At 36.3% G+C, this 27,243-nt stretch overlaps 1 protein-coding gene across 1 annotated transcript in view; it reads right to left on the minus strand.

Annotated features, from left to right (window-relative positions):
* LOC110255407 (uncharacterized) overlaps nucleotides 1-27,243 on the minus strand; it is a 689,852-nt gene that overhangs the window by 479,217 nt on the left and 183,392 nt on the right. Inside the window, exon 5 of the mRNA XM_084975506.1 lies at nucleotides 11,384-11,460. Coding sequence (XP_084831632.1) covers nucleotides 11,384-11,460 — 77 coding nt within the window. The remainder of the gene's footprint in view (nucleotides 1-11,383; nucleotides 11,461-27,243) is intronic.

Below are 27,243 nucleotides of genomic sequence, written 5' to 3' on the forward strand. Positions count from 1 at the left end.
TTGCAGCAACATGGATGGAATTGAGACTCTTATCCTGCTGAGTATCTCTGGGAACTATGTCTAGTGACTTATGATGGAGCATGATAATGTGAGAAAAAACAATGTATACATATATGTGTAACTGGGTCACCATGCTGGATAGTAGAAAACTGGCAGAACACTGTAAACCAATTATAATGGATAAAAGATAAAAATCATTATATCAATTTTTTAAAAATATGTAAAATAAAATTATAAATTGAATCTCCTGTTCACCAACTGTAAACTCCCACCACTCCATTAGATCATTTGCTCTCACACCCTCTTATCAGTTATTTTTCAGCCTCATTGAGATCACCCATCCACTGACCCCTCCACTTTTGATCTAATCACCAGCCTTCTATTACAGAGATCCTAATCCAGATCCATGGCCATGGTTATTATCAAGCTCTTATTAGTACCCCTAACTCCTTTGTCTACATCACCCTCAATGGTGCTCAACCCAACCCTGACTAACTTCAACCTTCTGCCTTCTCATTCAGTGCCTCCTTCACGCAGCTGAATTTCCTAAAGGACATCACATAATTGAAAAAATTGGTTTCCCTCTATATTCATGATCAACAACCCCAAACTCAGCTTCCTATTCTACACAGAGTTCTCCTGTTTCCTCAAAGATCCCCTACTTCACCTATATTCACAGTAGTGGGTTCTACCTTGCATTTTAAATAGGAAGAAGAGAAGTCATGTGACAATAACTCCTGTACTTTCATATCTACCAAAATACATAGCCCACAGCCATTTCTCTTTCCCTCATATTATAAACATGAAACAGTCCTTTCACTAGCAATGGTCACTCTCTCTACCCTTTGCATAAGCTTTGGATTTTATTCTCTCTTGTTCTCCAGTTATCTTTTTCCACTTATCTTTTTCTTCCTTTTTCCAGTTATCTTTTTCATCTCTCCTTCTCTAAGATTTTTACATCATCCTTAAAATTTCTCTCCATATTTTAAGAAAAATTCTCTCTAGATTCCAAATTCCTCTCCAGCTACTGCCCTGCTTTTTTGCATAGAAAAACTCAAAAAAAATGTTTAAAATGACTTATTACACATTTAAATAAGGCGACATGAACTAACATATGCAAAGAATTTTTTACTAGATCTGATTTACGCCAAATGCTCAATAAATGATAGTATTGGTAGTAAAACAGTAATAAAAATAATAATTGCGACTGACATGGAAACTTTCTTACATGCCAACACAACCCTTAACACTGTAAGTAGATTATCTCAGTTTGCTCCTACAACAACCCTGTGAAATAGGTACTAATTTTTCCCCTAATTTTACAAATGATGTATCTGAGAAAGATACATCATCTATAAGATACATCATGTATAAAATTCATTGGCTCAAGATTCATTGGCCCTAAGTCCCAGAATTAGTAAAAAACATGAGTAGGATTTCAAGTCCATCTGACTCCATAACCAAAAATTACCTCACTCTTAATCACACTTATCTTCTGTTTCTCTAGCAGTCTCTCCATACCCTTAGCTTCTAAGAATAGAAACGGTTTTTTCGTAGGAGCAGATGAGTGATACTTTGAACGAACCTCTTCAAACCTCTTGTGAAGCTGGGTGACGATGACAATCTCACGATGACAACCCCTTGGATGTCGGTCCATGAGGAGATCTGCTAGAGAAATGCCAAGGAAAGCGTTTTTATGGGGGAACACCAGGTTTAATTCATGAGCAATGATGGAGGAAACATCTGTGGATGGTTCAAGATGTTAGGCAAGCCTACTGGGGAGGCTATGGAATTTGGGGAGGAAGCAAGGTGTGTGAGTCTAGGTTGCGAGAGACAGCAAGGGAGTGGATAGATCAGATATACACTAACATGGATGCACCTTTCGGGTGGGGATGAAGTGTTGGCTTCAACAGAAATGGTGGACTCCACATTTATAAAAGGACTTTAAACCTAGAGCTATCAGTAACCATATAATTATGACCTTGGTTCAGGGTTTCAAACAGCTGTCTTGAGTTCATTTATGTAAAGCACCTAGCACAGCCCCTGATAAGTTGTCAGAAATCAGCAGTGATGGCTATTACTATTACTGTTCTGGCTCTTCACATGGTGTTTACTGAATAAATGCTAACTCCTTCTTTTATACTAAATGTTTTAAATTGCATATTAGTAGAATTCCCCATGCATCAGAGATGAGTAAAAATAGCTAATACTTTTTAAGCACTTGCTTTGCAAGGTTATTGAATTAACTCATTTAACCTTCCCAATAATCCCTTTAAAAAGATGCTATTATTATTCCAATTTTACAGAGAAGCTAAACAAGTAGCTTGCATAAGGGCACACCATGAGGAGGTTAGAGGCAGAATTGAACCTATTTCCCTGACTACCTTTCCAAAATGATCATTTTATGTATCATATAATCCATCTGTCTAATGCACATAATATTGGGCTAGAAACACAAATTGTGTATATGTTATGCAGCAAAAGCAAAAGATCTAGTACCAGAGTTCCCATTGTGGCTTAGCAGGTTAAGAACCCGATATAGTGCCCATGAGGATGCGGGTTCAATCCCTGGCTTTGCTCAGTGGGTTAAGGATCCAGCATTGACACAAGCTGTGGCACAGGTCGTAGATGTGGTTGAGATCAAGTGTTGCTATGGCTGTGATGTAGGCTGGCAGCTGCAGCTCCTATTCAACCCCTAGCCTGGGAATTTCCATATGCTGCAGGTGCAGCCCTAAAAAGAAACCAAAAAGATCTAGTATCTATTTCCAATGAAGAGAATTTGGGGGAAAGAAAACAAAAGGCTGCATTAAATCCAGCTCAACACAGAAGGAAGGAACTATGAATAAGAAGCAGAAAGTATTCAGTAGGTGAGGTGATAATCCTCTCTACATATCAGACCTGAGAGGATGACTGGCAGAGTTGGAATATTCCTCAAAGATGTTCTCAGTCAACAGGGAACTGTCAAGACCAGAGGGATGATGGTGAATGGATGCATTAGAAGTGCTTACAACTAGACAAAAGGCCAAGTGGGAAACACTGGAAATTAGGATACATTGATTGCAAAATCAGTAGCAATATGAAAAATGTATCCCTGAGTGCCTCCAAGGCCAGATTAAAACTTTGAGGAAAGCATGGGAGACTAAGTAAAAGCAGAAAATGACAGAGGAAAAATAAATTATAAAGGGTAAGGGAAGGATTGCCTAACCTAGCATGGGCCAAGCACTTAATTTTAATATACACTCATTGAGATATATATATACTATTTCCACTTTACATGAGAACATTGAGGTTTAGAGAAGCAAAGTGAATTTCCCAAGGTTATTCAACTATAATGTGAATTTTAAGCACAACTACTAAGAATCAGAATTGAACTATCTTGACTTAAAAACATGATCTTTTCATTTCCAGGGATTGCCTCTGAAAAAAGAACTATAATGGTATGGACAGCATGTCCAAGACATTTAACTTGGGAAAGAAAATGCTGTGGAATCTTGAGCCTTTTCTTTCCTGCCACCTAAATGGGATTTCTCATGTTTCAGAATCACCACTGTATTTTTTTTTAATTTTTTATTTTAGCTGATTTACAATGTTCTGTCAATTTCTGTACAGCAAAGTGAACCAGTCATATATAAACATATATTCTTTTTCTTATATTATCTTCTATCATGTTCTATAACAAGTGATTGGATGTAATTCCCTGTGCTGTATAGGACCTCATTGCATATATATCCTAAATGTAATGGTTTGCATCTACTAATCCCAAACTCCCAATCAATCCCACTCTTTCCCCCTCCCCCTTGGCAATGCAAGTCTGTTCTCCATGTCTGTGAGTCTGTTTCTACTCTGTAGATAGGTTCATTTGTGCTATATTTTAGATTCCACATATAAGTGATATCACCTGGTATTTGAGAGCGCCAATTATGGGACACTCAGCCTGTTAGGGCCTTATTATTAGTTACTTGTAGATCCTTGTCATATCCCCTGTATCTTTTAATTATTTGTGTATTTCTCATGGTACCAAGTATAGAGTGAGCTAGTGTTTGGTAGAATATGAACACACACACACACACACACACACACACACACACACACTAGTGACTGGCAGAATATGAACACAAAAAGACATACACACATTTATTTAGCAAAGGATGCTGAAGGGCTGCAGAACAGAGGCAGTTAGAACTTACCTCACCACAGTTTTTCTACCAGGGTCCTATGGTCACCAGTTATTCATGAAAAGTCGGATTTCTGCATCAAATTAAGTTTTATTTTATGCTATTCCACATCCTTTTATACTCAAAGTTTACATTACTATTCAGGAAGAACTCAATCCTTTTGGGGGGATATTTATAGACCTTAGGAAAGTCACGATTTTCTAGTTATTCCCTACAAATTCCAAAATTTTAGAGTGTATTCCTTGTACTATCCCAAATTATTTTTCAACTAGGGTTTTTTTGGCTTGAAAGCAATAGAAATTCCAATCCCAAGTGATTTAAGCAGTAAGGAAAATTTATCATTTCATGGAACCATTTGTGTAAATCCTAAATAAGGTCGCTGCAGAAATGGTTACCCCAGTTACTGAACATTATTAAAGACCCAGGTTCTTTCCATCCTCAGTGTATCAGCTTTATCCTCAAGGAAGCTCCTCTTATGATTGAAAAATTCTGCTATATTTTCCACCTTCCCGAATATATTTTCCAGTTTCCCAGAAACACCTCTCTAGACACCCTGTTTTATCTAAGTGACTTGGATTGGGTCACCCACCATTTGAAAAATAAAAGTTCAATCAGGGATGTTGTTTGTCTTGTTTACTTCTGTATCCTCAGAACTCAGAACAATCTTTGATACATAGTTTATTTGAACAACCTATGGAAACATATTTCATTTTAGAATATAGTGACAACAACAAAGTAATAACAATAAAATAATAAGACAGCACATCTGTTGAGATTCTAGACCCTAGAGCCTAATGACATAGGATATTTTTTCCTTTCTTTTTGGATCTCAAATGAACAAAAATGGAATAATGAGACTCTCACATTTATGACACACTGTAATCATTGCTCCATGTATAGCTTCCTTATTTATTCACTTATTTTCTAATAACGTCATAGAAACTGATGAACCACTCAAAACAAAAGTTAGGATCTTGGCAATAGCCTACATCTAATTTTGACCACCATTCATATTCCCTACCTGCCCCACCGAAGACAACTATGATTTTCTTTTTTTTAAGTTTATTACAACTATATGTATTCCTTAAAATATTTTATTTGTTTCTACTTTACAAAAAAAAATTTCATTTCATAAAAAAAAATGTAATAAACTTATAAGTAATATTTTGAGATTGACTTTTTTCTTTTTAGAGCTGTACTTGTGACATATGGAAGTTCCTAGGGCTGGGGGTCAAACTGGAGCTGCAGTTGCTGGCCACAGCCACAGCAACACAGGATCTGAGCCATGTCAGCAACCTACACCACAGCTTGTGGCAATGCCAGATCCCAACCCACTGAGTAGGTCCAGGGATCAAACCTACATACTCACGGATACTAGTTGGGTTCATAACACACTGAGCCACAACGGGAACTTCCAGAGATTGACTTTTTAACTTAATATTATATTTGCTAATAATATTCACCCATATTTTTTTATGTCACTGGAGTCCATTTATTTTGACTGCCCTATAATAGCCCATCTGGGGACGACACCACCATAGATTCTCCCACTCTCTCACTGATGATCACTTGAATCATTTCATTTTTGCTATTGTGAAAAAAAAGCTGCCATAAACATTCTCACAGAGCTGCTGTCGTACACATTCAAGTTCCCCTTGGGTATTTACATGTCAATGTGGAATTGCTGGATCATAAAGTACATGAATATTTAAATCAAGTAGATAAAAGCAAATGGTTTTCGAAAGCGGTTGATCCAAATTACATATATAATAGCAACGGCTCCACACCCTCTCCAATATATGTTATTGTCATTCTCTTGATTCCATTTTTTTCTATTGAATTAGTTGTGCTTTCCTTATTGATTTATAGAACTGATACACACACACACACACACACACACACACCCCACATCTTCTTAATACAATACATTTTCTAGTCTTTCACCTATATCTAGGGTAAGCAATTTAATCTATTTGTGCCTTTGTCTCTTACCCTATAAATTAAGGAGAAATACGTTACCTACCTGTGATAGTTAATTCTATATATCAACTTGATGGGCAAGCAATACCCAGAAAGATGGTAAACATTATTTCTGGGTGTGTCTGTGAGGGTGTTTCTGGAAAAGACTAGCATTTAAATCAGTGGACTAAGAAAACCATCCTCCCCAATGTTGGTGGGCATTATCCAACCCTCTGAGGGCCTGAATAGAACAAAAAGATGGAGAAAGCATGAATATGCTCTTAACTTGAGCTGAAACATCCATCTTCTCCTGCCGTTTGAGCCCTCCCTGTTCTCAAGCCATCAATTCAGACCAGGCCTTATACCACCGGCTCCCCTGGTTTATCAAGACCTCAGGATTGGACTAGACTTACACCACTGGCTTTCCTTGGCCTCCAGCTTATGAGTGGCCTGCAGTTCCAGATCATGGAACTTCTCAGCCTCCATAACCACATGAGTCAATCCCTCATAATAAACCTCTTTCTATAAATCTTCATCCCTATCTATCTATCTATCTACCTACCTATCTATCTATCTTAATTGATTCTGTTTCTCTCAAGAATCCTAATACAACACCTAGTAATATTGTTTAAGGAATATATTAATATATAATGATTCAAATACTATCTGATACATAGTAAGTACAGTTAAAATTATTACTACATGTAACTTCCTATGTGCCAAGCACTATAATACCTTATCTAATTTAATCTCACAAAATCCTATGATGTATCAATAGGATTGATTCCACTTTACAAATAAGATCCTACTTTACAAACAAGCAGGTTGAAGCTTAGAAAGGTTCAATAATTTGACCAAAATTATATAGCTAAGATTTGCCAGGGCAAGATTATATACCCAAATGATCTGAGACAGAGCCTCCCTTCTTAACCCCTCTTACATCATGAAATTAGAAAACTTGTAAAACACTGCAACAAGGCAAGACAATGGAAAATAACACTTTTGATTGCTATGCTCATTATATATTTGGAAAATACATTTTCTGCCTTGCAAAATAATTATTAGAACTCAGATTGATCAATATAATGTATGTATGCATAATAACTAGCACATAATAGGTGGTTAATAAATGTTAGCTATTATTATTATTATCCCATAATATCTTACAAATCAAGCTTAATTTAACCAAGCTATTCCTCATTTTATCAATAGGAAAATAAAAGTTCTAAACCAAAAGGGTAAGTTGCCCAAGGATAAATGTTAGAGTAGTTATAAATCATGAGTCTATCTGATTGTAAAGTTTGTGTATGTTTGAAAAGCGCTACATTTTATTATCAAAAGGCTGAATTTCTCCCCTTCAAAGGATAAGGATTATTATAGCATAGATGGTGAAATGTGAATATGGACAGCTGCTATTATTAAGAAATGGCCTAAGATGAAAAGATGTTCAACATCACTATTAGAGAAATGCAATTCAAAACTACGATGAGGTATCATCTCACACCAGTCAGAATGGCCATCGCCAAAAAGTCTACAAATAATAAATGCTGGAGAGGGCCTAGAGAAAAGGGAACTCTCTACAATGTTGGTGGGAATGTAAATTGGTGCAGCCATTTTGGAGAATTATATAAAGATTCCTTTAAAAACTAGAAATAGAGCTACTATATGACCCTGCAATCCAACTCTTTGGCATATATCCAGAAAAGAAGAAAACTCTAATTTGAAATGATACATGTATCACAATGGTCATAGCAGCACTATTTACAATAGCTAAGACATGGAGCAACCTAAATGTCTGCTGACAGGAATGGATAAAGAAGATGTATATATGTGGATAAAGAATACACACACACACACATATACATATATACATATATACACATGCTCATATACACATATATACACTTACACACAATGGAATATTACTCAGCTATAAAAAGAATGAAATTTGGCCATTTGCAGCAACATGGATAGATCAAGAGATTATCATACTAAGCAAAGCAAGTCAGACAAAGACAAATGTCATATGATATCTTTATATGTATATTCTAAAACTTATTTACAAACAGAAATAGACTCACAGGCATAGAAAATAAACTTTTAGTTACCAAAGGGTAAGTAGGGAGATAAATTAGAAGTTTGGGGTTAAGAGATACACGTTACTGTATATGACATAGGTAAACAACAAAGTCCTACTTTATAGCACAGAGAACTATATTCAGTATCTTGTAATAACCTATAATGGAGAAGAATCTTAAAAGAATTGTACACTTGAAATGACCACAATATTGTAAATCAACTACACTTTTGATTTCTATATATATATTGCTGGAGCCCAAAGTACATATTCTCTACCACAATAGTATATGCTTAATAGGAAGGAAAGCTTTGAAACAGAACTTTCCAAATGCACTAGGATCCTTATCACTGGGGATATAAAAGAAAAGGGTTGAGAAAACACTCCACTAGTATCTTACTGGAACTATGCATGTGTTTACTCATTTGATCAATGTTTATTAAATGCCTATTAGGTAGAAGTCATATTACTTTACAAGCTAAGGATTAAATGAAAAGCGAAATTGTGTCAGGAAAGCAGGTTTAAGTGTGAGGTGGAAAATTGAAGAATTTTTTAGTTTCTCTAGCCATGCAATTCTGTAACTCTATTTCCCTTGTTCCAAATAATGCCAACAGTTCCCAGAGCAACTAAAACAGAAGGAATTTGTTTCTCTAGCTACCTGATTTTTTTCCTTCCCAATATCTTTATTCCCTCCCCTACTCACTGTGCTGATTTGGATTAGCTTTAATGCCACTCAAAATTAAGGCATGAAATGCAGGGGCTTCTGCAGAGCTCTTTACAACTGATGCTGAAACCTCAAGCTGTGGTGTAGCATGAAATGCCCATCTACCAAGTACGTCATATGCTCTCACTGCCATTTCATCAGGGAAAGAAGATTATCTATTTTTCTGCTTGAAATCATCATTTCATTTCCTGTCTTCAGTCTGGATAGCTTATCTATTTTTAAAACAAAGGATGTAGATATCACTTTTGTTTGTTATGTCTAGTTAATATTAGGAGACATTTCTATCCACTAATTATTGAAAGGATAAGACAAGTATCGACTCAAAATATAGGAATTCTCTTTTTACTTTTTTTTTATTGTGGTAAGAACACTTAATATGAGATCCACCTGTGAAACCTATTTTTAAGTACACGATAGAGTATTGATAACTATTGTATTGGCACAAGACTGTACAACAGATCTCTAGAACTTATTCATCTTGTATAACTGGAAGTTTATACCTTTTGAAAAATAACTCCCCACTTCTCTCTGCCTCCAGCTCCTGGCCATAATCATTCTAATTTCTGCTTGTATGTGTTGGACAATATAAGATGGAATCATGCAGAATTTGTACTCTGTGACTGGCTTACTTCATTTGGTATAATGTGCTACAGTTTAATCCATGTTGTCACATATTGCAATATTTCCTTCTTTTCTATCTATGTTATGTAATTAGGAAAAAATGTATCCATGTCTGATTGTATAGTGAGGTTTTTAATCAATTTCTTTTAAATTGTAATTTGTTGTTCATCTTTTTTTCAAACAAATATTGGCTTCAATGTCTTAAAGAAAAGTATCAACCCTCAGTAACTGATTCTTTCGTAAAAATTTATATTGAATTATTCAATTATACACTAGGAAGATTTTTATAACTAAAGCAGACTTGAAAAACTCATTCATGGCCATTTCCACATTGTGCAGCTTCTGACAAGGTTACTTCCACAAAGGAGGCTAATTCCACAGTCATCAGATTCCATTTATTCTTCACATTTGATTGGAAAATGGCAACTGATTATTATAAGATCGGACTAAGCATTACAATCCAATTTGTGTTTTATGAGCCAGGTGTGGGTCACTCATAATAACAGAAAAGCAAGAGAACACTATGTGGCAACAACAAAAAAGCTTTAACTAAATGCCATTCCCTAAAGTGGCATTGTATCAGATTGGTCCATGGAGCTTTGAAAATGACATACACTGAAGGGGGACTTCAGACTTTCTAATTCAGAAGGAAGGTGAGTCCAAATGTCAGAAATGTATTTGAAGTCTTAAAATCATTCTGATGTGTACCCCCAGTGGAGAACCACTGATTTGCCTATTAAAAGTCCAAAGCTTTTAACCTGAGTCACTAGAGCCTGGATGACTGGCTCCTGCTCATCAGCCCCATCTCTGAACTGCCTCACACTTAAGCAGCAGTAATACTGAGCTACTTGGGGTTTCTTGGAAACATCATGCATTTGCTCATAATGTTTTCTTCCCTGAAGTAAACATTTCCCCTTGTAACCTTGGAGCATTCTATATCTATTTCAAGATCTGGTCCAAGAATCATCAACTTTCTCACATGTTTCTAGTGACTCCCAATAAAAATTAGTGACATCCTATTCTAAGTCCCCAGCCTACCTTACAACTAAAATATATACATATTCCAGTTAGCACACTCTATTGTCACTATTTGTCTAGGTTTCTGTCTTGCCTGCTAAGCCATGAGCTCCTAGAAGGCCCATAACCTTTTTATCTTTCAATCTATAGTGCTCAAAACAGTGTTCTACCAATGGCAGGTACTAAATCAACATTTGTTAAATAAAAAATGGAAACTATTACATTTAGAATGGATAAGTAATGAAGTCCTACTGTACAGGACAGGGAACTATATCCAGTCTCTTGGGAGAGAAAATGATAGAAGAGAGTATGAAAAAAAGAATATACATATATATGTATGACTGGGTCACTCTGCTGTACAGCAGAAATTGACACAACACTAAACCGACTATACTTTAATAAAAGTAAAATAAAATAGAAAAGAAGACAGAATAACAACAAAAAAATGAGTGAATGAATGGCATCACCAATTACCCAATATTTCAGAAACTCTTCTCTGTTTTGCTGTCATAGTCACAAATTATACCACTATAGTATTTATTTTAGTGTTGGTTTATGTCTCTTCTTCTCTATTGCAAATGTATGATTTTTCTTCTATGGACTAGTGCCACATTAATGGCCTTCTATTTTACCCAAGAGCCTTCAGCAAAACCTCTGAACACCCTGTCATGCCATACGAGGCCATCTCCTCTCTGTGTCTATCCGCCTTTAGGCCTCAACTTCTACCATTTCCACAAACACAGCCTATAGTCCATTTACATGGAACTCCACACTCAGGCCTCCAAAATAGGTCATTAAACTCTCTCTTACCTCTGTGATTTTGTATATACGTCTTCCCGTCTTAGAAACTCCTCCTTCTTCTCTGCCTGGATAGATTCTACCTACCACTGAAAAAAAAAAAAAAAAAATGTCAGCTCATCTGTTCACATTCCCTAGAAAGGCTCATCTAATCATCAACCTCCTGGATTGGGCTAGATGAACAATCCTTCTCAGGTGTCCATAATGCCCAGTGCATCCTTTTAGGTCCAAGTCATTATAGTCGCTGACTTGTATGTCTTTTCCATTAGGCTGAGCAATTTTCCAAAGAAGAGACTCAGGCACCTAGAGCCAGCCTATTTCATGTGATTCTAACAATCTACCAGTTGTATCCAGGATGTAACTCAAGACTTAGGAAATATCAATTTGTTTAAAATGTGCTTAGTCTGAGGGCTGTAAATATAGTTTTTCTTCAACTAATAGCACATGGAAAACATTGTTAGAAGAGATTCTTACATTGAAATGAAAGAAGTTTGAGGATTGACCATCAAGAGCCATTTTTATCAGGACAACGTCTTCTGAGGAACTTTGGCAGAATGAAACACTTTTCATAGTCTAAGCACAGAGTTCCAAACACAGGAGGCACAGGAGACCCAGGGATGACTGAGACATGACTCTTGCCCTCAAGGATGTGGCAAGCTGAACTTAATAATTCGCTAAGAAGCAAAACCATCACTGTCAATCAGTACCCCTTAGACATCAGTGTGATGAGAAGCAATTTCTGCTCCGAGCCACAGAAGTTTAAACAAACTTAAGTGTTCTCATTTCTTCTTTTTGTGATGGTGAATCCTGTTTGATTAGACTCCTTTTGATTAGAAAGATGCCTCAGTCAGGCTCTTTAACTCACTCATTAATTCATTCATTTAATAAATATATTTCCTGACCATATCGCACATTAGGCACTTGGCCATGCACAGATGGTACAAAAAAAAACTGTAAGATAAATACTTCCCCTTAAAGGCATTTTTAATGACACATAATCATTCTAAAAACAAAGTAAACTTAACCCTGCATGAGGACTATGAAAGGTTTCTCAGTGCAGATAACATTTAACTTGAGAAAAGAGTTGGAGTTTGTCAGAAATTTTTTTATTAGAGTTAATGATAGAATCGAACATGGAATTTGGTTTCACTGTGCATTCTAGCCAATAAGAGCTTCTAGCCATGCACACACAATTAACAAACCATAAAGATGACATATTTCCCAGAGACAGGTTCTGCCATGTTACCGACTAGAACCCCTTCGATTATTTTCCCAGGCACTTGAATTTAAAGAAAAGTTTTCCCAATCTAGATTCCTCAGGAGTTCTAAGGGACAAATTACTTATTTCTTATATTTTATACCTACTAACTAAAGGATTTTCAACAAACCTTTGTATGAACAGATGTGTGAAGGACACTGAGAAAGTATTTCTTATGTCGTGAAAACTTTGACTTGAGAATAAATGCATTCCTCCTGTTTTTGCAAACATGGGCATTTTAGTCCCTTCAAAACATTAAAAAGTAAGGATTCATGGAGGAGAAAAAGTCTCATAATATTTTAAAAAATAGAAGATATTTCAGTGACCAGTGAGTCAGTGTATCTTAAATTCCTAGCTGGAACAAGTGAAAAGGAGACACGCAATATATTGATTATGTCTGACCCCCACTCCCCTTGGATAATAAAACTGTAGCCCACCTGATCCTCAGGGCAGAGCTCCCATGCCTGCCCACTTGCATCTCTCACAAGCATTCTTTATCTTAATAATTCTATTTCTTGCATATATATATATATATATAATGATTATTTTTTCTTCTTAAATTTGATTTTTCTATTCATAAATGAATAGAATCACACTGTGGAAAACTGGAAAAATACAGAACAAAATAACTATGATCATGATGCTATTGTTTGCTGAACACTTGCCCACTAATGAGTTTTATACACATCGCCTCATCTCATCCTCACCACAACCCTCTGAAGTAAGTTTTATAATCATCTTCATTTCACAGTAAAAGAAGAGGCCAAAGGAGACCCTAGAGTTACCAGGAGGCGTAGTGCCAGGTGATAAACTTAAGATGTCTGATTCCAAAGCCCTCACACCTAGCCACCTTCCACAAGGCTGCCACCACTTCATCTAGCTATCTATTTTATCTCTTCTTATTAAACCATTAACTCATTGAAATAATATTTCATTACACATTTATATCTGGTACCATACTAGGTGCTGGAGTTACCAAGGTAAGAGCAGTCTCTGCCTTCATAGAATCTATATTCTAGAGGAAGTGACAGACATCACACATGTAATTAGGAATGTGATAAGTATAATAAAGGGAAGGCATGGAGTGGTTTGGGAACTTATAACATAGGGACCAGATCTAGTCTGCTAGATCCCAGAATGCATCCCCACGTCACCCCTCTATGCACTTACTTACACAGAGTTAAGTCATAATGTTTCTGAATTTTCAACATTACTTTGCCCATCTAACACTATGTCCTGAGCATTTCTTGAATAATTAAATTTTGTTTTAACCTGCTTACATAATTTTTAGACATAGGAATGCAACCATTAGCCATTTTCTATTATTGGATATTTTGTTAGTTTTCAATTTTTTGTTATAAACAATAATATAATTAATGTCATTGTGCATAAAGCTTTTTTGTATGTCAGATAATTTTCTTAGAAAAAAAAAAAAAAGAATCCCCAAATTGGAAGGCTGCAGATACCTAGAGTATTACAGGATCTCAAAAATGCATCTGTTAAATAACTCTATATATAAATAAATGGGGGGGATTACCACCATTTCAACTTGAAAGAGATGTATGAATATTCTGAGGTAGAAAAACGTGTCTCTATAAACAGTTCTTGTTATAACTCAAGACAATATTGACAGCAAAAAAAAAAAATGGAACGCTGTGAGCACCTTCATCAATTACACTTTCAGGTGTAATTCTGTACAGAATCACATTCCTTCATTAGCATAAACCAGACCCCTCCTCCTTGGTAATCACTGCCTGGCATTAAAACTCCAGCTGCAGCATAATCACCAATAGTGAATGCTAGTTGTGAATTTCACGCACACTCCCTGTTACCCTCATCCAGGGAGAAGAGCTTTAGAGACCAGCTCTGTAACCTTGGTCACATTTCTTAACTCCTTAGGTTCCAATTTCCACATCTAAAAAGCCAGGGATGGAGTTCCCATCGTGGCACAGCGGAAACTAATCCGACTAGGAACCATGAGGTTGTGGGTTCAATCCCTGGCCTCGCTTAGTGGGTTCAGGATCTGGCATTGCTGTGAGCTGTGGTTGTAGGTCGCAGATTCGGCTCAGATCTGGAGTTGCCGTGGCTCTGGCATAGGTTGGCAGCTAGAGCTCCAATTCAACCCCTAGCCTGGGAACCTCCATATGCTGCAGGTGTGGCCCTAAAAAGACAAAAATAAAATAATAAATTTTTTAAAATTAAAAGCTGGGATAATATCTCCAGCTTCATGCCTGTTAAGAATATTAAGACGAATGATGTCCACTTGCCGCAGACATGTACATCTGGTACTGTGTGTAAGGTCCTTTGTATGGTATATATAATGTATAACAGTGGTGACTCAACCTTCAGATCATATATCAAGGAGGGAAATCAATGTGGGGGTACAGGGGTAGCTAAAGATACTGACTTTCTAGGATTTCAAAGAGATATCTGCACCCCCCTGTTAAATAGCAGTATTATCTGCAATAGACAAGACAACATGAGTGTCCATCAGAAGATAAATGGATAAAGGACTGGTGGTGTGTGTGTGTGTGTATGGTCCAATATATATTCTATTGTGTATATATATTTTTTCCATTATATATCTGTATCTATATCTATCTATCTATCTATATATATTCCATCTACATAATGGAGTATATCTATACAATGGAATATATATATAATAGAATATATATTATGCACCTATATAATGGAATATATATAGATATAAAATGAACTGTATATATTTGTATAGTGGAATAAAAATAAGTAAATCCTGCCATTTGTGACAATATGGATGGACCTCGAGGCCATTATGCTAAATGAAATAAGTCAGGCAGAGAAAGACAAATAGTGTACGATCTCATAAGCGTAATCTAAAACCAAAACAAAACACCCAAACTCATAGAGAAAAAAAAAGTTTTGTGGTTACCAGAGGCAGGCAGTAGGGACTGGGGGACTAGGATGCAGGTAGTCACAAACTCCCGTTTCTAAGAGAAACCAGCACTGAGGATGTCACGCTAGACGGTGACTACAGTCAACACTGCTGGGTGGGAAATCTGAAGTTAGGACAGTAAATCCTGAGAGTTCTCATCACAATGAAAAAACTTTTTCTTTTTCTTCTTCTTTTTTTTTTGTACCTTTATGAGACAGCAGATGTTAACTAAACTTACTGTGGTTATAACTTCAAGATATATGTAAGTCACATAATTATGCTGTACACCTTAAACTTACACAGTGTTGTTTGTCAATTATATCTCAATAAAACTGAATAAAAAAAAGATACGGAGTTTCGTCTTAAGGTGATAAAAATGTTTTAAAATTGACAGTGGTGATGTTTTATATATGTATCTGTGAATTCACTAAAAGCCGTTGAATTGTACATTCCAAATGGGTGAACTGTAAGGTACAGAAATTTCATCTCACTAAAGCTGTTTAAAAAAGAGAAAAATAAGTTATCAAGTGGCAAGTTCACCTTAGATTCTGGCCAATGTGAAATTGTATTTTTATTTGATAAACACTTATTAGGCACCTGATTAAGACATGCCAGGAACAATTCTGGATGGCAGAGATATAGCAGCATGTAAGCCAAAGCCCTACCCTAAAGGAGCTAACAATAGGCCAAAAACACAGATACATATAATACATATTAGGCATGATAAGTGCTGTTAAAAAATAGAAAAAAGGATTGAAAACTATTTTAAATAAGGTGACAGGGGAGACAGCTCTGTGGAATTATCCCGTGAACAGAAAACTGAATAAAATAAAGGAGCAATTGGGGCAGAGGAAATGATAAATGTAGTGGGCCTGAGGGAAAAAATGAGTGTGGCTTACTCAAGAAATAGGAAAAATGCCCACAATTCTGGAACATATTGAGTCTATTATCTCCAAATTTGTGCTTCTGTCAGTCTGGACACCTGCTGGTACCTATCTTACAAAATGGCACAATCTCACCAGAAATAATTTGGAATTACAATACCACGTTGGGGAACTTGGAAATCAACCAAAATTCCCCATCTTAGAGCAAAAGGGCAGCAAAATTCCTAATTATCTACAGTCTTCTTTATTCTGTTAGAGTAAAAAAAAAACTCTTGTCTTTGTTTCCATTTTTGAGATATAAGTGACATAGATTAGGCTCTGCGGCATGATTTGACTTTCATGTGTCATGGAATGATTACCACAGTAGGTTTAGTTCACATCTGTCATCTCACAAAGATACATTATGTATATATGTGAAGAGAAATCTTAGAATCTACTTTCTTTACAACGTTCATATATCACACAGCGGTGTCCACTCTAGTCATCAGGTTGTACCTTGCATCCCTAGTACTTATGTATCTTATAAGTGGAAGTGTGTGCCTTTTGACCACCTCCATCTAATTCCCCCTACTCCAACCCCTGCCTCTGGTAACCACAAATCTAATCTCTTTTTCTGTGAGTTTGGTTTTTTAAAAAGCTCTTTAAAACTTCTTCATTAGTATCTAAAATTACTTAGATATACCACACATATATGTATTATATATATGCATATTTATATATATACATACATTTATATACACATACATAAATACACATATTTATATATACATATATGTGTGCTTCTTTACCTAAAGTTAATGAAATCTGTGAAAATTTTAGAAACGTTTTACTTTTGGATCCATCAAAATCTTATTCCTCTAGTCATTGCCTATATTCCACAATATCTTTCTTTTCATTCTGATAGTCCCCCAACTCTTTCTTTGTATCGTTTTCTCCTAGATCTTCTTTCCTTTCCCCCTGGTTCTCCCGGTCTCAAACCATCTTCCTCCCTCTGATTTCCTTCTAAAGGTCACAGTTTCCTTTGCAAACGCAATCACCAAAACAGGGATATATTCAGGTAGATTTTAAGATCTGGCCTTGGTCTGACTTACAGACAATTATCACATATTTTCCCAAACTCTGAGAGGAAAGGCAGAAATTTACTGCAGATCTTCAATGGTTTTAGGAACCAAACATCCCAATCTTCCTGGCCTATCATAGCTAACACTTGTGTTAGAAAGTCCATTTGATACTCGATGCTGAAGCCTGGCAAAAAGAAAAACAAAACAAACAAGCAAAAATAAGTCTTATGTGAAGTATTCAAAAAAGATGAAGTTATTCCTGAGGTTCATCAAAAAGAAGAGAGATTTTTAACAAGCATAAAATGTGGGGCAACGTTCACTGAGGATTCTACTTGTTATATTTCCAGTAAAGAATGGCTTGTAAGCAAAGAAAGGACAAATCCATCAGAGGTTTCAGAAATCAACTTTCCAGTCACTTCAGTCAACATTCAGGAGCAGATCCACAGGCAGACACTGCGCTATTCTCATCTTTATAAATAGCCCTAAGCTAGAAATACAGGACCTGGTATATAATCAAACACCAGAATAGGAAAAAGTTCTCCCAACAGACCTTTAGCATTTACCCAAACATATTGAGAGGGTCTTAGAACAAAAACAGAGTAAGGCCCAAAAACAAATTAATAGCTTTGCCAAATAAAATAACTGAATGGCCCCATGCCATCCTGGATTCCTTCCAAAAAATGCCCATACACAGACAGCATGATAGATGTGTGGGATTACCTATGATGTGTGATGCTTTGAAAAAAAGTAATTCTTTTTAAATCCAATATGGATTCCTATCAAAAATGATTAAGTAGTCAAGGAACTTCGAGATACTCTAATGCTGACAAAGGAAGTAGCTATTCTAAAGGCAAAAATTAGGGAGTGGGATGGATGGGGTACTTGGGGTTAACAGATGCAGACTACTGCCTTTGGAATGGAATAGCAATGAGATCCTGCTGTGTAGCACTGCGAACTATGTCTAGTGACTTATGATGGAGTATGATACTGTGAGAAAAAAGAATGTATACATGTATGTGTAACTGGGTCACCATGCTGTACAGTCGAAAAGTGACAGAACATTGTAAACTAGCTATAATGGAAAAAAATAAAAACCATTATATACAAAAAATAAAATAAAAATTCTCTTCAAAATAGATGATCTAGAAACAGAAAGACTCTAGCTCTTCATTATATCAGTTACTCCTTATAAATGTACCTGCCCCTCTGATATCCTCCAAAAACCTAGATTTGGAAAGGGTCCAAATAGATCATTATAGAATGCCAAAATTCAGCCCCAATATCAAAGAATAAATATTGGAGACTATATGGATATAACTATATGGATAATCTCTGACATTCCCAGGAGAGCTGACTGTTAGCACCATATGACCTCAAGCAGAACCTCAATAAGCTCCTTCATGAAATCCACAGCACAGCAAGAACAACCTGGTCATCATTATGCACCAGTACTACTGGGGGAACTGGGGAGCGACCACTGAGGATGTAGCTATTGCATGTCTTACCTGTCAAGACTGTAAATGTGGAGCATGAATGGTACAAAACTCCAGAGTCTATCTGATATTCAAGATGGGATTTTACTTTTTTATTCTGGTTGCTGCATGCTTGTTTTTAGATCGTTAAAGCTGTGCCTTGTCAAAAGACAGCATCCTTTCTCCCCTTTTTTAAATTGAAATATAATTGACTTACAAAATTATAAGTGATTCAAATTTTTTGCATTTTGAAATGATCATGACAATAAATCTAGTTTACCATCTATCACAATAACCAGACAAAGATAGACAATATTATTGACTATACCCCCTATGCTGAACATTACATTCCCTTGACTTACTTTATAACTGGAAGTCTGTACTCCTTAATCTCCCTAAGCTATTTTACTCACCCCACCCCCATCTGCCTTCCCTCTGGTAACCAGCTATTTTTTTTTCTCTATATCTATAAGCTGGTTTCTGCTTTAGGTTTGTTTTGTTTTGATTTTTAGATTCCACATATAAATGAAATCCTCTGGTATTTTTCTTTCTCTAACTTATTTCACTTAGCAAAATACCTGCTAGGTTCATCCATGCTATTGAAAATGGCAAGATTTCATTCTTTTTTATGTCTGAGTAATATTCTATTGTGTGTATATACCATATCTTCTTTATTCATTCAACTATGGATGGACGCTATGTTGCTTCCCTATCTTGGCTATTATAAATAGTGCTGCAGTGAACACTGGGGTGCATATATATTTTTGAATTTTTTTCATTTTCTTCAGATATACACCCAGGAGTGGAAATGCTAGATCATATGGTGGTACTATTTTTAATTTGTTGAGGTACCTCCATATTGTGTTCCATAGCGGCCACAAAAATTTGCATTCCCATCAGCAGTACATGAGGGTTCCCTTTTCTCCACAAACATACTAGTACTTGATATTTGTTGTCTTTTTGATAATAGCATTCTGACAGGTGTGAGGTGATAGCTCATTGTGGTTTTGACTTGCATTTCCCTGATGACCAAGGATGTTGAACACATTTTCGTGTATCTGTTGGCCATCTATGTCTTCTTTGGAAAAATATCTGAGTCCTCTGCCCACTTTTTAACCGGGTTGTTTGTTTTTCTATTATTGAGTTGTATGAGTTCTTTGTATATTCTTATATCAACCTTTTATCAGATATATTGTTTGCAAATATCTGTTCCAAATAAGTAGGCTGCTTAATTTTGTTTATAGGTTTTTTTCACTGTACGAAAGTTTTTGGCTTGATATAGTCCCATTTGTTTATTTTTGCTTTTGTTTCCTTTGCTTGAGGAGACACATCCAAAAAAATATCACTAAGACCACTGTCAACGAGTGTACTGACTATGTTTTCCTCTAGGAGTTTTATTATTTCAGGTCTTAACATTCAAGCCTTTAATCCATTTTCAATTTATTTTTGTCTATGGTGTGAGAAAGTAGTCCAGTTTGATTCTTTTGTGTATAGCTGTTTTCCCCACACCACTTCCTGAAGAGACTGTCTTTCCCCATTGGGTATACCTTGCCTCCTTTGTCACAGATTAATTGCTCATATAAATGTGGGTTCATTTCTCGTCTCTCTCCTATGTTCCATTTGACCTAGGTATCTGTTTATGTGCCAGTACCACATTGTGTTGATGAATGTAGCTTTGTGATTCCTCTAGTTCTATTCCTCTTTTTCAAGATTCCTTTGGCTAGTCAGAGCCTTTTGGAGTTCTATACAAATTTTAGAATTATTTGTTCTAGTTCTGTGAAGAATGCCATTGGTATTTTGATAGAGATTGCAACAAATCTACAGATTGCTTTAGGTAGTATCATTGCTTTAATAATATAAACTCTTCCAATCTATTTTTTTTCATTGTAGCTGTTTTTTTTAAAATTCTTCCAACCTATGAGTATAGTATATCTTTCCATTTGTTTGTGTGTCTTCAATTTCTTTCATCAGTGTGGTACAGTTTTCAGAAAAGAGGTCATCTCAGAAAAGAGCTTCTTGGTTAGATTAATTCCTAGGTGTTTTGTTCTTTCTGAGGCAATTGTAAGTGACATTATTTTCTTAATTTCTAATTTGGATAGTTTATCATTAGTAAATACAAACACAATAGATTTCTATGTATTAATTTTGTATCTTGCAAGTTTTACTGAATACATTTATTAGTTCTAATTTTTTGGGTGGCATCTTTGGCAAAGAGCAGCATTTTTATAGCATAAAAAAAGCTATTTAGGAGTTCCCGTCGTGGCACAGTGGTTAACGAATCTGACTAAGAACCATGCAGTTGCGGGTTCGATCCCAGCCCTTGCTCAGTGGGTTAACGATCCGGTGTTGCCGTGAGCTGTGGTGTAGGTTGCAGACGCGGCTCGGATCCCGCGTTGCTGTGGCTCTGGTGTAGGCCGGCAGCTACAGCTCCGATTCGACCCCTAGCCTGGGAACCTCCATATGCCGCGGGAGCGGCCCAAGAAATGGCAAAAAAAAAAAAAAAGCTATTTAGATTTGTGTTTCTTCTTTGGATATATATATTATATATATTCTACCTATATAATAAAAACTGTACTCCTACTGGGACAGTCATCAAAGAGCTCTGGGAGGTATCACACCTAAGACATCCATTCTATGCAGGCAAATTTAAAAGGACAAATAAAATGATCAAATTAAAGTTAGACAAATTTTTGAAAATGTTTGGATTTTATTAGCCAAGAGCCTACCCTTAGCCTAAAGACAATAATATTGATAACTTCTGAAGCTCATTAATCTCTTTTCTTGTGACTTAATAACAAGCCAACCATGCACCTATGCATATAACTTATACTCTTAGGCTCTGTCCTGATATAAGTGAATATGGCTGAAATACTGCAAGGGACTCATGAAGTACACTCCATATTATCAACAGATATGCTCAGCCCTCCTCAAAGTCCATCCAGCAATTCTTGCTTGACCAAAAAAGTTAAAGAACTGGTCTGAAAGAGGAGTTCCTATTGTGGCTCAGTAGTAACAAACCTGACTAATATCCATGCGGACCCAGGTTTAACCCCTGGCCTCACTCAGTGGGTTAACCATCCAGCATTGCTGTGAGTGTGTAGGTCACAGACATGGTGCAGATCTGGTTTTGCTGTGGCTGTGGTACAGGCCGACAGCTACAGCTCCAATTCGACCCCTAGCCTGGGAATTTCCATATGCTGTGGATGCAGCCCTAAAAAGACCAAAAAAAAAAAAAAAAAAAAAAAAAAAAAAAAAAAAACTGGTCTGAAAGAGATAAAGACATCCTTTGAACTCAAATGGAAAGAATTTTATCGGGTTTGGTCAACAATTAGCAAAGCAGTAAAACGCCAAAGTGTGGCTTCTTGGCTCCATGTCTCACAACCCTAAAGTCACATCTTTTCTTTAGAACACAGATAGAATATTCCAACTGAAGAACTCAAGCTCTGAATCCTTAAGAATTCTCCAGAAGCATAAGATCTTCAGGAGAGTGCTAACCCCTAATCCAAGACGATAACAGCAAAATGAGGACAGTTTCCACCCAAGATCTTCGGCCTAGTTCAGACCAATCAGATGCCCAGAGACACAGGGTAACATGTTACCCTTTATCTAGCATTCTTACTTTAGTGTTTGCCTATTTCTTGCCATGTTGCTGATTTTCAGTCATAATTGCTCATAAAAGGGCTTCTGCATCATAGCCATGTCAAAGAGAATTCCTCTAACCATATTCAAATACCATTTTGCTCTGGATGAAATTATATGACACTATCATAAGATTCTTATAGACTATGACTATAGCCCTAAATTTATAATGATTTGGGTTTGCTACAGATCACCCAGGACTTCAGATTAAAATCTAATCGCTATTCATCTAATCATACAGAGCCATTCCACTGAACCCTTTTGGTACCTAAAATATAACCACAACTGTAACATTCAGTCATGTAAAAATAGGACCTGAATGTATAACAGCAAAAATACTTCTATAAAAATAATTACAATGCTGTTAGTAGAAGCCAGAAACACAATAAGGATAAGAAAAAATACTGAGGCTATATTTGTGTAGTAGGCTACTTGTTCTCAGAGATTCTCCAATATCTTTACACAAGTTCTTTAACTCCATTTAGAGGAAATGTTTTTCCAAAGGAAAAGATAACTGGCATAATCCTATTATGTTAAATATCTACTCTCATAGCAAAATTTGTGCTTCAGTAGAGTACTCTCCTATGAAGTCCTATGGCCACTGCATATGTGGCCATAAAATCCTCACTTGTTAATTTACCATAAACAAATTCTACTTGTATATATCAGGTAATTGGTCAAGATGAAAGTTACTACATAGAAAGTTTGTATAGAAATACAAAGTTACTATATGCTACTCTGAAGAATAATCACTGATTCACTTTTTATATGCACCATCTGAGCAACAATTTATATAATAAAGGTTATGGAACTAGTGAAAGTAATCAGAAATTTATCATTAAATATAGCCAAAGTTACAAATGATATTCTCCCAGAGCTCAAGCCTTGGAAGGCAGGTTTAAAACACTTTAGTCCAAGTAGAAGTAATAATTTTAAAGCTTTCACTTTCCATTAGCTACCATGGTGGTAATCTGTCATTTCTAATTCTTCATGTTGAATTTGGATAAACACAATTGTTCAGGTAGAACAATTCATCTCTAAACCGAAGGTAATGGCAATTTGCCTCTCCAAGGTAGACCAAAAGGAAGTCTGGGACATGTTTTACTCCATGGATTTTGGTATTCGGGGATCATAGCTTCAAAATATTCAGTCTCTTATTCTTTATGTATACTATAGTTATCAAGTGTGGCTTTTTTTTTTGAGTCTTAAATGCTGCTACACAGCCACTGTCATGCAAGATGACCCAGTCACTGATCATCTGACAAAGGAGCAAGAAGGTCAGACCCCTGGTTTGACTCTGAACTGCTGTGACTGAGATAAGGACAGGGGTGTATATCCAGAGTGAGAATAATTTTATAGTTGACCCGCTGGCCTAGCCAGAGGATGGATAAAAGATAGAGGTCTTACAACCAATACAACAAGCCCCAGACTCAACTAGTACAAAATTAATCCAAAATGATAGATACGTACGGACATGTGGATCAAAGTAGACAGGAGAAACAGGAGTATATTTAACCTTGATGCTGTAAGCCAGCTATCTGGCTTGCAAAATAACAGGAGAGAAGTTAATTAGAGACATACATTTCTCTTTTTAGATGCAAAATCATTAACAAGGTGATTCTAGGAGTTCCTGTCATGGCGCAGTGGAAATGAATCCAACTAGGAACCGTGAGGTTGTGGGTTTGATCCCTGGCCTTACTCAGTGGGTTAAGGATCCGGCGTTGCCATGAGCTATGGTGTAGGTTGCAGACGATGCTCATGTCTGGCATGGCTGTGGCTGTGGTGTAGGCTGGCAGCTATAGCTCCAATTAGACCCCTAGCCTGGGAACATCTATACGCCTTGGGTATGGCCCTAAAAAGCAAAAAATAGATAAAGAAAGAAAGAATAAATAAATATGTACTTATAGAAATGTATCAAATCCATACATTGTATACCTTGTACTTACATAATGTTATGTGTCCATTGTATCTCAATAAAGGTGGAAAAAATTGATTTTGAGCACTGTTCAAACTGCAAACCAAATATTAGCGAAGCAAGAAACAAAATACCATATGGATTGTTAATTACAACAATATAAAATAAATACCTATGAAAATGTCCTGGAATGAAATACAACAAGTATTAATAGTAATGACAGCGAAATAACATGAATATCAAGCTAAGGTCATAGATATTTCTTCCATTCAAATTAACACAAGCCCATATCCAAAGAGCCATGAAAATATCAGCCACTGCAAACAAATAAAATAAATAATCAAATGAATCTCTCTTAAAACATGTATTTGAGAACATAGTGAAAAGTTGGCTTAATACCTCCACAGGCCACAGACGGTTTCTGGCAAAAAAAAAAAAAAAAAAAAAAAAAGAAAATCAGAAAGAATGTGAGGGACATATGAAGAAGGTCCATAAGTCAAGTAAAAATGGAACATAGGCTATCTTTTTAAAGTTTGCAAAACTGACATTTAACTACAAATAACCTAAGGTCTGGTTCAGTAAACCCACCCCAGGTTTTAGCAGGCCCAGTCTTTCATACCAAAGTTGAATTCATTCTTCTATAGTCCGTTAATCTTTTAGTATTGGCTCTCAGTAAAGATAAAGTTACAGTCCTTTAAAAAGTCATAAATGTATAGCAATATATAGCATTATATTACAGTAGAATTTTTAATATTATTTAAAACAAAACATGACTGTAGATATTTCTGTCTTCTAAAAGTCTGGATGAGGTACATAAATCATATTAATGGAGGAGAAAATGACTCGACCATGGTTCCTTCCACTTACCGTGAATAAGCGAGTAACACCTAAAATTTCTTATTTTTGACTACTTCCGTATTGTTAAAGAGTAAGATGTAGGGCAGATAACACCTTTTCATCGGAGTCCCTCAATTAATTTCTGGTTTTGAAAAGCATGCTTGGAGGTGAATAAGGGAATGGAAAATTAAATTGTTCTAATTGTGAGAAATTAAGATGTAACTGTGTCTTGAAGATTGAAAGAGAGGAATCAGACTAGCAGAGAACTGAAACTCACTGAGAAATTTGGTCAGTTCACTGTGGTGGAGGGGTAGAAGAACTCTTCGAAACGGAGATGTCTACTCTTGAATTTTATGATATTTTCAATTTCTGCATATAAAAATTCCTCAATAAATAAAGTCAATTACAACATAAATTGCTTTTGTGAATGGTCTAGGAGGAAATTAAGAAAAGAGGACTGTTTCTCATTCGAGCTGATGGCAAGAAACAGTTAAATAAGAAGAGACAGTACATTTCTTTTATTGAGACATAAATAGTTTTTTTATTTATGTGTTCATCAAGCTGTTAAGCTTTGGGAAGGTGGGAACACGTCTGTCTTATTCATCAATGCCCAGAGATTGAGCCCCTGACTGAGCAGATCTCCAATAAACATGTGCTGAGTGAATTAACAAATTATGCTGTCAATATACAAACACTAAACACAGTAGTGTGAAAACCCATGGAAGAAAGTGCTTAACTCTTCCCAGAGAGTTTAGGAAAAGAATTCCAAAGGTGTTTAATTAAATGAGATGTCATTTGAGCAGTCTTGAGTTCACCAGAACACAAGAGAAGGAGTGAATTCTAGCCACAGGAGACAAAATGTGCAGAGGTATAAAATGACCAAGGCTGTCTGGGGACCTGCAGATTGTTTGGTGTGGCTCGGTCTCTGTGTGTGTGAGAGTGCTAGGAGTAAAACCAAAAAGGAAGCCGAGACCAGAGCCTACAGATGTGGTGTGATGCACCATGATATGAAGACATTTACTATACCAGCAGATGACTCTGTGTGTGCAAAGAATAGGACTGTTATCCCTTTTGTTCAGGACACCACTCTCTTATGAGTACAACTCACTAAAATAACCAATGTGGTAATTTGGAGATGCAGTCTTTTGTCCCTGTTAATTGAGGAAAGCAGCCATTTGTACCATTGAAGATGCATTCATTTAGAGCCCCAGAGATGTGGAGGTGTTCCAGCACATGTACGTTCAGAGACAACACAACACACTGAACACTGAGGCTAGGAGACACTCCCTGCCTGTCACTGATGAATCGACAGAAGAGATTAGATGATCCACAAGATGAGATGTAATTCCTTTCTATTCATAAATTGATACACATACAATCATAATTGAAAGCCTAACACATATGGGAGAAAAACCTAATTAGGACCATCAGAATGTGCATTTGAAATAACACTGAGATATAAGGAGATTGGGAAAAGAACCTCCAGGCCTTTTGATTATCATATGCCTAAAATCTGCATATTCATGCTCATCTGGAAAGTTACCACAAGCTATGTGGTCCTTATGTTCCATCTGCATTTGCCATCTTCCTTTCCCCACCCCTTGATGCTTCCAGTAAAAAAATTTTTAATGCAAGAAATTACAAGAGTAGGCAAGCAAAATTTTATCACTGGATTTTGCAGTCCCAAGCCAGAGTGAGAGCTAAAGCTTCATTATTCTTACAGATGCTGTTGATTTATTCTAATATTAGTGACATTTCAAGATATTTTGACAAAACTATGTGACAATGAGGAAGGCATAGAGGGCAGGTCACAATAACTGAGTAAAGACATTAGAGAGAGAGGACAGCTGACAGAAGTCCTAGGATATGGTCTTCATTTGGAGTCCAGA

The sequence above is a fragment of the Sus scrofa genome, chromosome 9 (genome assembly GCF_054392235.1).
Source record: "Sus scrofa isolate SSC_HxYL_T2T_F1_AM1 chromosome 9, Sscrofa_HxYL_maternal_Yorkshire_Landrace_v2.0, whole genome shotgun sequence".
NCBI classification, from domain to species: Eukaryota; Metazoa; Chordata; class Mammalia; order Artiodactyla; family Suidae; genus Sus; species Sus scrofa.